The 13,001-nt window shown below is 39.0% G+C and overlaps 1 protein-coding gene and 1 pseudogene across 3 annotated transcripts in view; one reads left to right on the forward strand and one right to left on the reverse strand.

Moving 5' to 3' along the window:
- Htr4 (5-hydroxytryptamine receptor 4) overlaps positions 1-13,001 on the reverse strand; it is a 172,375-nt gene that overhangs the window by 47,060 nt on the left and 112,314 nt on the right. For all 3 annotated transcript variants that reach the window (XM_004631274.3, XM_004631275.3, XM_004631273.3), the window contains exon 5: positions 10,040-10,617. In XM_004631274.3, the coding sequence (XP_004631331.1) occupies positions 10,040-10,617 (578 nt within the window). The remainder of the gene's footprint in view (positions 1-10,039; positions 10,618-13,001) is intronic.
- LOC105742165 lies at positions 341-2,868 on the forward strand (annotated as a pseudogene).

A 13,001-nucleotide genomic window follows, 5' to 3' on the forward strand; every position in this document is an offset into this window, starting at 1 on the left:
ATATAATTTTATAACGGTTTTCATTCACTGAGTGCTTTGAGTGCTTTCAGTATCTAGGCTTAACCTTGTACATGCATTATCACAGTTAACCTTAATAAGAGACCTCTGACATGGGTTCTAATAATAGCCTCACTTTACAGATAACCAGGAGGTTTAGCCATATCTCAAGGCCATATTGTTACTAAATGCTAAATTTCAGACAAACTGAACCCAGGTCTGCCACATTCCAGCATACGAAGCCATTACTACTGGGGAGAGCACACTGTGGTCATATGCCAAGGTTCCCCTTGAGTAACTCAGAGACATGAAATTGTTTCTGCAGACCCTTTTACTGGGAGGCATGGTTCAGCCTCGGCACTTTGACTCTCAAATGTTTATCTTAGAAAGTGGTACAGGCTACCTAACTAATGGATTTCTTGAGACAGGTACTTTCTGCAGAGAGTACAGTGGCACCTCCGTGCATATGAACTTTATTCTTTCCATGATTCTGAAAAGAATTCATATCACAATTCTGGTTGCAAACAATTGCAGGTGCATGCAACCAGAATCGTGGGCAGAATTAAGTCTAGAAACTGAGACAGTACCGTACTTTTTTAAAATCTGGGTATTTCAGTAAAGTAAGAGGTAACTTTTGAAATTACTGTTCTTATTGTTCTCCTGGTGTGGTCTCAATAAAATCAATGTTTTCTGAGTAGTTATTTCATGTTGGAGTTGGCAGAGGGCTGGGGTCAGGGCCAGGTATGTGGGTATGTGACCAGTGCCATGACACAGGGCCCTAGAGCTACACTTCATGTTCTACTGTCACCATCTTGATACTCTTACTAACTTTATCTTTGAAATTGTGAAAGTCAGTAGAATGCACAGGTACCAAAAAGTGAAATAAAAATAGTCACAATGGTTTTGTGTGCCAGTCTGGTAAATATAAAATATATAAACATGTATAAATCATAAAACATGATTTGTATAATTTAGGTAATTCTGGATATAAGCTGAATGTTTGCATAGTTGCATTTAAAATGAGCATGATAAATGCAAGAATTAATGATAAATACTATAGTTGTGATTAAAATCTTTTCCCAATAAAAAGTTACTGGGTTAGGAATATAGCTCAGGAGTATAACACCTGCCTGACAAGCAAAAGAGGTCGTGAGTTCAATTCCTCATAAAAAATGAGAGAGAGAGAGAGAGAGAGAGAGAGAGAGAGAGAGAGAGAGAGAGAGAGAGACTGAGAGAGATCAGTAGATAAAAGGAATGGGCTTGCTCTCTCTCTGCCAGCACACAGCAGCCCAGCCTGGACTGCACACATATCCTGCCCACGCTGCTCCTACAGCTGGGACTCCCACGGCTCCCAGCGTGGGGCCCCGGCTGCCTGCAGCTATTTCTACCTACATGCACATCATCAGCATGCATGGCTAGAACCTCCCTCCCTCACCTTCCAGGTCAAACACTACTCAAAAGAACAGTCGTCTCTTTCCCCAAAAGGGGTAGTTTGGATTCATGTCCCTAAAACTTTGAGTAGGAATGATGGAACATTTTCGGTGCATTGTAGAATGAATGATTCTGTCAACAAAGGGCTGAAGGCAGAGGTCCTTTGTGGTGATGAACATGTCTCCCTATATTCTGCAAGGACTGGGGTACCATGAATGCTGCAAATGTCTGGTGGAGGATCCCTAGGCCTGGCAGAGAATTCTTTTGTGTCCAGTGAAGAGCCACAGATGGAAGAAGACTTTGCTTTTTTTCCCTGACACCAATCTGCCACAGATGCTAAATAAAGTTTCCAAAGCATTTGAGCAGGGCCTGAGAGATAGCTCAGTGACATAAGTGCCTGCCTGACAAGCACAAGGTCCTGAGTTAAATCCCCAGTTTAAAAAAAAAAAGACTAATACAACAGATTTGGGCATGTCAGGAGTGCCATTGTTCTTATATGATCCTCAGTCACCAAATTTACCTGAGATCTTTAGGGAAGTGCATGGCCTTCACAATGTTCTCTATGAGACTCTATTATCACTGACAAGAAAGAGAGGTGCATCTCCCAGGTTTAGGATTTTATATTCATTTTAGGAATTTGGCTCTCCGAGCATTGAAAAGTCACTGAAACCTGGCACCATGTACCTGTCGTTTCAAGGTGTGACTCTCTAGGTTGAAAGGATGTTATCCTTCCCACATATGATCTCACCCACTCCACACTTCAAGCAATGTGGAGCATGAAGAATGATCTGCTCTCCATTCTGGGAAACACGGGGCCTGCCCAGATCAATAAATCACAGAAAGCTTTCTTCAGACTTAGAGATAGTCAGGAAGAAAGGCTGTGGTTGGTACAGCTGTCCAAAAAACCCCATAGCTACTAGATGCAGGAATTACAGGATATTTTTTTTTCCCAAGAGAAAGAAATGGAGCTTGAAAAAACCATGTTGATGGACTTTTTTGATTTAAGGACAAGTACCAGGTGACTGTGGCTGCTTTAGTTTTCCATATCCTATGCAGGTGGACAGCCTGGTTCTGAAGCCAGATTTGCCATGTTATGAACATTACTGTGACCATGACCATGACCACATGTTTATTATACTCAGGCCTTGGAAACACTATCTGCCAACTGAAAGAAATCTTAGTGACTTACTAGAGAAAGTTAAATGGGCCAAAGAAAATGACGAAGAAGCAAAGAATATTACAAAATGACAGCTGACCGCTAGGAACCTCCTACAGCCACACAGCCTTTACTGCTCCTATCACAGAGCCTCCCAGCAATATGCCAAGTGCCAGCCCAGAAAACCTGAGGCACCTGATGGAATGGAACTTGTTCCTTAGCCATGTGACAACATATCTATTTGCCAGTGCTACAGGAAGAAACCTTAGAAGGGACAGCTGTAGAGCAACCCAGACTCACACACCTGTGTATCCATCTAGGGGTGAAGGAAGTACAGAAGGCCTTTCTCAGTGGACTGGTTCTCTTGATAGGTTTATATAATGTGGCTGGATGTAGCAGTATTTGAGCAAGTATTACCACATATATTTGGATATTAATTTTTAACTAAAAACTGTTATTATCAGCATCACAATTTCTCTAAAAAAGAATATTTCCAAATCATAGCAGGTAGAGGTTAGTCAAAGTATAAATCAGCCTGTTGATATTGTATTCATTGGCTTATTTCTATGCTTCATTTACTTTTCTCTTCTTCTAGTAAGGAAGAGAAAATTTTTGTCTTATTTCCTCCTCACTGCATAACCTCTCTTGCAAGCTGCTTATGGCATTCAATAATAGCAGATTTCTCTTGCAAGGTCTGATAAGAATAGTTACAGAAAAAGAGTGTGACTCTTGTTAAAGGTACCAAGGAGATGATCGAGGAATTGCTTTCATAAAATGCCACTCATATGCTATTAGCTAGTTTTTGAGATAAAAATTAAGGAGTTCCAGAAGTGGCCGTGCACAGTTGTAATCCCAACACTCAAATGACTGAGACAGGAAGATCACCATGAGTTTGAGGCCAGCCTGAGCTACATAGTGTGTTCAACATCAATCCAAACTACATAGAGACTATCCCAACAACAAAAACAAAATTTAAGGAGAAATTGTGTTTTAAACTGGTAATTCTCAGCCCATCTGGATTGTATGCTCATCAAAAGCAACAGAGTTATTTGTGTAAGTGAAAGCATCTTATGGGTATCTTTCACTACCTCTGTATAGACTGGACAAATGATAATTGTAGTCAAGTGGACCTTTATTTTTAAACATTCAAATTGATCTTTCAAAACCTGCAGACTAAACTTTAGGAATCCTTAGATCCTGGGATTTACTAATGATCTGAAAATAGATGTAAGTATTTATGTTTTACCTCACCCTTCACCAATTTCAGTAGGTTTCATTGCTAAGATAAAGACTTTGGAAATTATTTCTGCCTTTTAGGACCAGGTCAAGACGTAGTACTTGGGCCAGCCAGATAGCTCAGTGGATTAAAGCACCTGCAGAGGCAGACACAAGGGCCAAGGGTTTGGTCCCCGTACCTGCTGTGCCTGCCCCGCCCCCGGGGCACACAGAGACTGCAATTGAGGCTGGGCGTGGTGGTGCGTGCCTGTAATCCCAGTACTTGGGAGGCTAAAAAACAGGAAGGATTACTACAAGTCAGATCTGTGTAGTGAGACCGTGGAGACCCTGTACTAAATACATAAAAGAAGAAGACATAGTACTCATAGCCCAGAAATTCATTACACACTCTTTGTAGTACTGTCTATTCAAGATTTAGTTTATTATAGAGTATGCATTAAAAACAAGAGTGAGCCACACTCCCATTATAGAAATATTTACTCCTATGATAGAAATAGTATTTAACCTGGAAAACAGTGTAGCAGTGCAAAATAATTTTAGGCTAAAAACAAAAACATTTTCTTATTCCTTTTTTTTTTAATGGCAAGATTTTGCTGAGGAAAACATAAGGTAGTTAGTCAAAGGACCAATCTTCCAGTTTCAAGAAACATTTGCAGTTCACAATTCAACCCTAAGGTAGTAGAGGACTGTTATAAATATATTCCATTTGCTTGTTTTATTTACCAGCTAAATATATCTTCATTCTTTCTGAAGAAAAATAAGAATATAGGCTTATTTCAACAGACAAAAGCAAAACTGAATTTCAGAACCATATAATCAACACCAAATATCCAAAGCACACTTGAATACAATTTCAATTGCTTAAAACCACACATGTGCGAGCATAAAAGAAAGGGCAAGCTGTCCTGATTCTATATACTAAGAAATACGTGTATTACATATATTGGCCAAAATGTTGGGCTTGTCACAACTGGAATTATAGAAAGAAATTTTGCTTTCTTGTTCTGCCCTCCCCCACACAAGGTACTAAAGAGTAACATCTTAAATTGCTTGTAAGAAACATCTTCAATTGCTAAAGTTGATATCATCTGCTTCCAGAGAGTCCTGGTAGGAAAAAGGAGGAAGCTGAGACAAAGAAGGCCAGTTCAAGACAGTGGAACCAGAAGAATGTGCTTGAGAAACAAAGAGAAACCCTCAGCAGAATGCACACAGAGAAAAGCTCTATTCTAAGGTTCCAGATTTTATCCCTAATTCCTACTCTGCCCTGGATTATCTGAACTAAGAATCATAGAGACAGTTACATAGAAGAGAAGCAGAGCCAATGAAAAACACATTCTTTTGAGCTCTGGAGTGTCCCAGGAACTTCACCAGGTGGTGAGAATATAGCAGTTAATGGAAAATTCCTTGGCATTTGTCCTTTGAAAAAAACAACTCTACTATCTAATGCCCAAAGAACCCCAAATCTGATGAAGCCAAGACTTGTGTTCATACTCTGTGCCCCCTATAGAGAGTCATTTGCCTTAAGGCATAACTGAACAGAGAAACACTCCCATCCAAAAGGAATTTTCTACTACATTTTTCTGGTTAACTTCAAATAAAATTATTGCCCTTAAAGCACTCTGTAAGGATTCTTGGCTGGGTCCATACACTGTTGTATATCATGATCTGAAGCCCTGAAGCAAATCAATGACAGCACATATTGGGCCATTCTGATCCATATTATCCCATTATAGTGATTCTCAAAGTTTAATATGGATAAGATTCAACTTGGTATACATTTTCTGCTACTGGACTGGTGAGATAGCTCAGTGGACTAAGTGCCTGCTTTGGCAAGTGTCAGGGACCAGGATTCGATCCTAGGTCCTGCATGTCACACCAGCCCCACCCCTGGGCAAGCTGAGCCAGCAACCCAGTCCGGGTGTGATGATGCATGCCTGTAATCCCACCACTGGGGATGCTGAAACAGGAGGATCAGTATGAGTCTGAGTTATGCATGAGACCCTGCACCAAATACATAAATGAAAGACAAAAATAAACGAAAACAAATTTCCTGCTAATTATGTCCTGATTTGGTAAAGAAAGTACTAGAAATTTGTGTTTTAATCAAACTACCAAATGATTCTAATATGAGAGGCCTGCTCACCATATTTTGATTGATTTTTCTTAATTTTTAAGTCTTTCTTCTAATATTTTATTTCTCCTTAAGGGCCAAAGAGGGACATGGTAGGAGTTGGCTCCATTTATGAGACAGGGAAGATGAGGAAATTTGTGGCTAGAGGAGTGCGTAGAACTAAGAATTCTATTTGGTTTCATTAAAAAAGAGGCATTTATATGTGGTTGTCCAGGAAGGAAATAGACTCTGCTGGTCTGGAGCTCAGAGCAGAACTATGACCTAGCAATAGTAATTAATCAGAGGGTTTCGGGCACGAAGATGATGACTAGAGTCAGAAAGGGCGCGGGCACATACAGTGAAGGTGTGGCTGAGAGGAGCGTCAAGAACCATGGCCCGAAACTGCCCACAGTCAGAGAAAATTTAGAGAAGGCAGAGCATTTGAGAAGGGCTGAAGGGAGTTACTGCTGAAGTAGATGAAAAGGAGGGAAGTACAGTGTTGGGGAAAATCAGCATGGGAAGTATTTCAAGAAAGAAATGTGGCTGACCATAGAGGACAGGTAAGATACTATTTTCAAAGTTTGAAACTTCTATAAGAAAGTCTGGGCTCGCCAGATAGCTCAGGGCACTAACACATCAGCTTAGGTAGGTGCAGGGACAGGGGTTCAATCCCTAGCCTGCCATGCTGGCCCCACCCTGGGGCGCACTGAGACAGTGACTGCAGTGGGGTGAATGGCATGTGCCTGTAATCCCGGTTCTTAGGAGGCTGAAAACAGGAGCATCGCTGCGAGTCTACTCTGTGTAGTGAGACCCTGTAGACCCTGTACTAAATACATTAAAGAAAAGCAAAAAGTCACTCAAAGTTAAAAATCAAGCAGAAGGTGGGGAGATGTATTTAAAAAAATTACATAACAAATGATTAATATATAGAGAGTATGATTAAAGAACATCCAGAAATTAATAAGAAAACTACAGCAGAATTGGTAGAAAAATGACCGATCAGAGGAAGATGTGGATCCTACAAGGATAAATATGCCCAGTAAAGAACTCGTTTAAAAGAGGATCGGCTGGATAAAGCATCTGGGACAAGTGAGGTGAAAATGTGTTTAAGTGTACCAACAATATTTGTTATTGGTGAGGGGAAGGAGCACTCCCAAACTCTTTCAGCAAGAAAGCAAAGTTCCAACAACATTACAGGAGGTTAATTTTATGACGAGAACATTAAAATCCTAAATGAGCATATACGGTAATAAGCCAACTTCACTTTTGGTAGTTATCTCAGTACTGGCACATGCACAAAGAAATGTGCTCAAGTGCATTAAAAATAGTATAGTTTGTGATAGCAGGAACTGCAGACACCTACCAGCCCATTAATGACATATAATTAAATACATCTTAGTTTATATTTTTAGTACAGAAGATTATGAAACAATTTAAAAAGAACGAGTTATATCTATATGCTCTCCAGTGAGGATATCTCCAGAACGAGATATGGAAAAGCGCACACACAGTGGTCCTGCTTATACAACAGAACAAGGAGGCGTGGCTTCATATGCCTTTGGAAATGTTCATAAACACAAAAAGGAGATCACCAGACGAAAAGTCGTTGTTCTTGAAGAAAATGGTACAATGGGCAAGTTACAATGGATTTTGATTTTCACTGATTTGGTGTTATAGTTCTTGAATTCATCTGCTTTTGTGATTCAACTTGTGGAATCCTTAAGAAATCGTTAAAATTTTCTTAAACTGCATTAAGTCAAAACAACTGATGTGAGGAAATAAGATTACAGTGTGTTCATTTATTCACCAAGAGTTTAAGCATATATATATATATATCCTGTAATCCCAGAGTTTAGGAGGCTGAAAACAGGAGAATCACTATGAGTCTATTCTGTGTAGTGAGACCCTGTTTAATATATTACCGTATATGCTCATTTAGGATTTTAATGTTCTCGTCATAAAATTAACCTCCTGTAATGTTGTTGGAACTTTGCTTTCTTGCTGAAAGAGTTTGGGAGTGCTCCTTCCCCTCACCAATATATATATATATATATATATATATATATATATATAATATCAGGGAATCAAATAGGCAAAATCCTTGTCCCTTTAAGAATTACTCTGTAGTGGATATTCAGGTATGAAACAGTCTTTTCTTCTCTATATAGATTTCTCTTTCCCTTAGAGATTTTGGATCCTCACATAATAATATCCAAGCAACCTTTTGCCCTTTCTCAATCTCATGAAGAAGTGCAAAGAATAAAGTGTATAGGGCAGCAGGAAAACAACAATAGTATTAGTAAGATAGTCTTTCTTGGGCTACCCTAGAAACTTGAAAGTTATTTACATAATAATGTCTATGGGAAAAAGCCACCACATTCTAAATAACTGACTTCTAAGCATACTGCTAGAGTATACACTGCCAGTTGTTGACAGCCTGTACTTAGGCAACTATGAGCTTAAATAGCTAAGAGCTCACTGGCACCCACACAGAAGTCCTCGTACACATACTTTGTGGTTGGACTTTTCTATGACACGCACTAAGACATATTCACTCATAAAGAACAGCAGCCTCCAGGAGTAGCCTTTGAGGCCCTTCCCCCACCAGCTGGAGCCTCCATACCATGCCAGGCTTTAGCTACAAGTCTGCCCACACTAGAAGCTGAAAATTGAATTCATGCTTCTGAGCAGCCTCAGAGACACAGCATTTGCACTCCACAGCAATTCCTGTTCTCTGCTCTTCATCTTACATGTATTTGCAGCTACTGGAACAAATTAATATTATCCTCATAATAAAAGTTACATAATTATTTAGCATGCTGACATAGATCTTGAGGCCAAGAAAAGTTGTCATTGATAATTTATCTTTGCTGCAAGTTGACCGTATGTGTAACACATGGCTTGTCACAATTGAAGACATTTCTAGCCCAAGGGAGCCAGAAAGCTCTCAAGATTCAGGAAAAGGCACCATAACTAGCCACTAGGTATTCAACATTCAATTCCAAAGTCATTCCCACCTCCACCCAACTGAGTGATCTTGAGTAAGTCACCTGACCACTCTGCTCTTTCATATTCCATTTCTTTCTTCATATTAAACTGCCTGCTGCATCTTGAATGGCTTTCGGAATATCTCATCTTAAATTCTTCTAGAATGCTATTTTATGAAACTATCCTTGCATTTCTTAGGCCAACTCAACTTTCTTCATATTTGTAAATCTATTCCAAATTGCCCATGCCTCCATTATATAATTTATCATATGGCATTATTATGGTAAATTTATTATTCTATTTATTTTAGTTTACCATATTATTTCAGGTTATCAGGTAATCTATAATTATTATTGGTTGTGGTAATATTAATAAATGTATTTGTAATGCTAGGAAAATTATGTGTCAAACCCTAAAAATACATTATTTCTAATTGTCATAAAACCTTATGAGAATGGTAATATTATATCATTTTTAGAATGATAGTATCATTATTATCATTTTTATAGTTGAGGACAATACATGGAAGAGAGATTATATAGATTGATAGGTAGGTCTCTGAGACTTATGATAAAAGTCTATTTTACTTTAATCCCATGCTTTTAATCATTACCTTAAAACAGTACTTTATTTTATTTTATTTTTTGTGGTACCAGGGATTGAGCTCAGGACCTTGCACTTGCCAGGCAAGTGCTTATTATACTGAGCTACCTCTCTGACCCCCTTAAAACAATACTTTAAATAACAGTAGATAACACTTACTAGATGTCATGCTCAGTACTGTGTACTGTACATATATTAACTAACTTGACCTTCACAAAACCCCCCTGATGTAGATTTAGTGATTGTAGTATCATATTTTCAAGGACATGCAATAAGGCTCAGAATGACTGAAGACCGGTCCAAGGTAACAGAACTTGGAGACTGGATTTTAATGCAAATTTTTCTTCTTTCAGAAACTGTACCCTCACCCCCTACTCCATTCCGTGGTAGAATCCTATTTAATCTTTGCAAATACCGTTCAGGTTTTCAGGAATAATGCCCCTGGAAATAGAAACCTGGAACATAACCACTTCTGAATAATGCAAAATAAGAAGTTGACTCAGTCCCTAAATACTCACCTTAGTACATGTGTGGATCCATTAATGGTTGTGGTTGAACAAGGGATAGTCTGGCCCAGAATGGAAGGTCTTCGGTAGCGTTCATCATCACAGCAAAGAATGATTAGGAAGGCACGTCTAAAAGACTTATTCAAGAAGGCGTAGAGAAAGGGGTTCAACCCGGAATTGATATAGCCGAGCCACAGAAAAGCAGTCCACAGCTGCCCAGGGACAGTGTAGTCTATGAAAGGATCCACGATGTTGGTGACAAAAAACGGAGCCCAGCAGAGGCAGAAGCAACCCATGATGATGCACAGGGTCTTGGCTGCTTTGGTCTCTGTCCTCATGCGATGAGTGCTGTGCTGCTCAGCCGGCTGGGGCCTGCCCTCCAAGGGGGCGCCTGCCCCGCCCGCCCGTTGTAACATCTGGATCTGGTGGGCATGCTCCTTGGCCGTGACATAGATGCGATAATAGGCCAGCACCATGAGGAAAAACGGGATGTAGAAGGCTACCACAGAGCATGTGATGGCGTAGGGCTTGTTTACCATGAAGATGCAGTATGTAGAGTTGGAGTTCTGATTGAATTTCCTTTTTTCTATCTGAGAATTGGAAACGGAGAGAAAATGAGGCAGGGAGGGAAAAAAGAGTAGGGAAAATAAATAGAAGAAAAATGTAACAAAAGAAGTGAAAAGATAAAGATAAAAAATAAGGAAAGGAAATACAGAAAGAAGAAGAGAAGAAAAAGGACAAAAGAAAAAAGATGATGTCAGCAAATCTTTGCTCATGTTATAATCCATACATCAGAGAATTTTGATGGTAGAAGAACATAAATCTATCCCAAGGCTCAGAAAGTTGTATATAGCAAGATGGGCTGAAGGCTTCAGTGAAGAGTAGAAATACAATGGTAATAATCACTTTTTATTCTATTCACTCACCAATAGTGGAACTCTGCCCCCTTCTCCCTACATTTTCTACTTGGATATATTATATCAGCATCTCACAGCCTAACTGGTCACCTTGACAAAGTGTCTGTGGGTCAGTAACACTGGAATCACTGTGGTGCTTATTGCGAGTGTGGAGTCCTGGGCCCTCACATAGATATTGGATCTAAAGCTCTGGACAGTGAGGCTGAGACTTTTGTGTTATAAGCAAGTTGGTTAGTTAGTTGGTTGGTTTGTTTAGTTAGTTGGTTAGTAGTTAGTTAGTTCACGCTGACCTTGAATTCACTATGTAGCCCAAGCTGACCTCAAACTTGGGGTGATTTTCCTGTCTCAGCTTCCTGAGTGCTGGGATTATAGGTATGTGCCACCATGCCTGATTAATAATTTTAAAGTTTATTAGTATTTGTGAACTTTGGATGTATATAATTCTAAAGCTAGACCTGTGGAAGATACAAAGGGAACCTTTCCAGACTAAATCTCTGAGCACTGAGCATCCTGATGGAGGCATAATCTCATTTAGATTACATAACACTTAAAATACTAATACACAGTGAAGCCCACAGGGCACCTTAGGACTTGGGCAAAGAAACAGTAGATGGCTTAAATTCATGACAGACAAGAATACAGATTTCCCCCTTATCTCTGGTTTCACTTTTTAACGCATCTTTACCAACAGTTACCTTTAGTTACCTGTAGCTCACTGCAGTTGAAAAATTCCCCAAATAATCAGCTCAAGAGTTTTAAATTGTGTATCATTCTGAGTAGCATAATGAAATTTTACACAATACTGCTGTGTCCCTCCCAGTTGTGTCATCCCCTTCCCTAACATAGCTACACTCATTACTTAGTTGGTAGCCACTTTGGTTATTCAGTTGGCTATGGTAGTACCCCAAGTGTTGCGCATTCAAGAACTAATTTACTTCATAGTGACCCAAAGTGCAAGAAGAGTGATTCTGGCAATCTTATCACAGAACATAGCTATCATTTTCAACTTCATTGTCATTTTGTCAGTCTCCTACTATGCCTAATTTATAAGTTGTACTTTTCAGATTTCTTTTTCCCAGTGATACCACAGACTGAACAGCTTAATGTTGAAGCACATCCCCAGGCCTTTTACTTGATTTATTTTTATCTTGAGACAGGGTCTCATTAAGTCACTGAATTGTATTCCTACTGCATCAGCCTTCCAGAGTGCTGGGTTACAGATGTGTGCCCTTGTACCCCCTTAGTAATATTTTATCATAGGTACATATGCACAGAGAAAACATATATAGAAAGTTTGGCATTATTCATGATTTTATACATCTCCCAGGTTCTTGTAATGTATCTTGCATGAATAGTAGGAATTACCAGATATAGACTGAGTAGGGCTGGACCCTTAGGGAACCTAGAATCCAACTGGAGTTGAGGCCTAAGCATGACTACATCTCATTTTCTGCTAATCCAAATCCATCTGGATGCTTAATCCAACCATTTCACTAAAACTCCTCTGGTCAAAGTTATTAATTATCTCTATTGTGGCCGAGTCCAGTCTTCATTTTAAATAAGCCCTCTATTCTTTGACCCACCTGAGCCCTCCATCCTCCTCAACTTGAAGTACAATATTTACAATATACTTATGAGGTACATAATACTGAACATACATACAGATGGATGAATAATTACAAAGTAGACATACATGTGCAACTATTATTAAAATACAGTTATGGAATATTGTTAGCACTCCCAAACCTACTTATTGTCCCTCTTAGGCACTATTGTACCCAAATGTCGCCACTAATCTTTAACATCATAAACTAATTCATTTTCCAGATTAATATAAAATAGCTATAAAACATATGAATTTTATATAACTTGATATTGTATAGCTCATATTACTTTGAGTATCTAAAAATAAATTTATTTTTTACATTGCAGTATAATACACTTAATAATGTTAACTGAAATAAATCTGACAGAGAAAGTTAAATATCACAGTTTCTTTTATAGGAGAAACTCCAAATATAAGTAATAAAAGAGTAAAATGGTAGGAAAGAGGAAAG

This window comes from Octodon degus, unplaced genomic scaffold (assembly GCF_000260255.1).
Source record: "Octodon degus isolate 3935 unplaced genomic scaffold, OctDeg1.0 scaffold00040, whole genome shotgun sequence".
NCBI classification, from domain to species: domain Eukaryota; kingdom Metazoa; phylum Chordata; class Mammalia; order Rodentia; family Octodontidae; genus Octodon; species Octodon degus.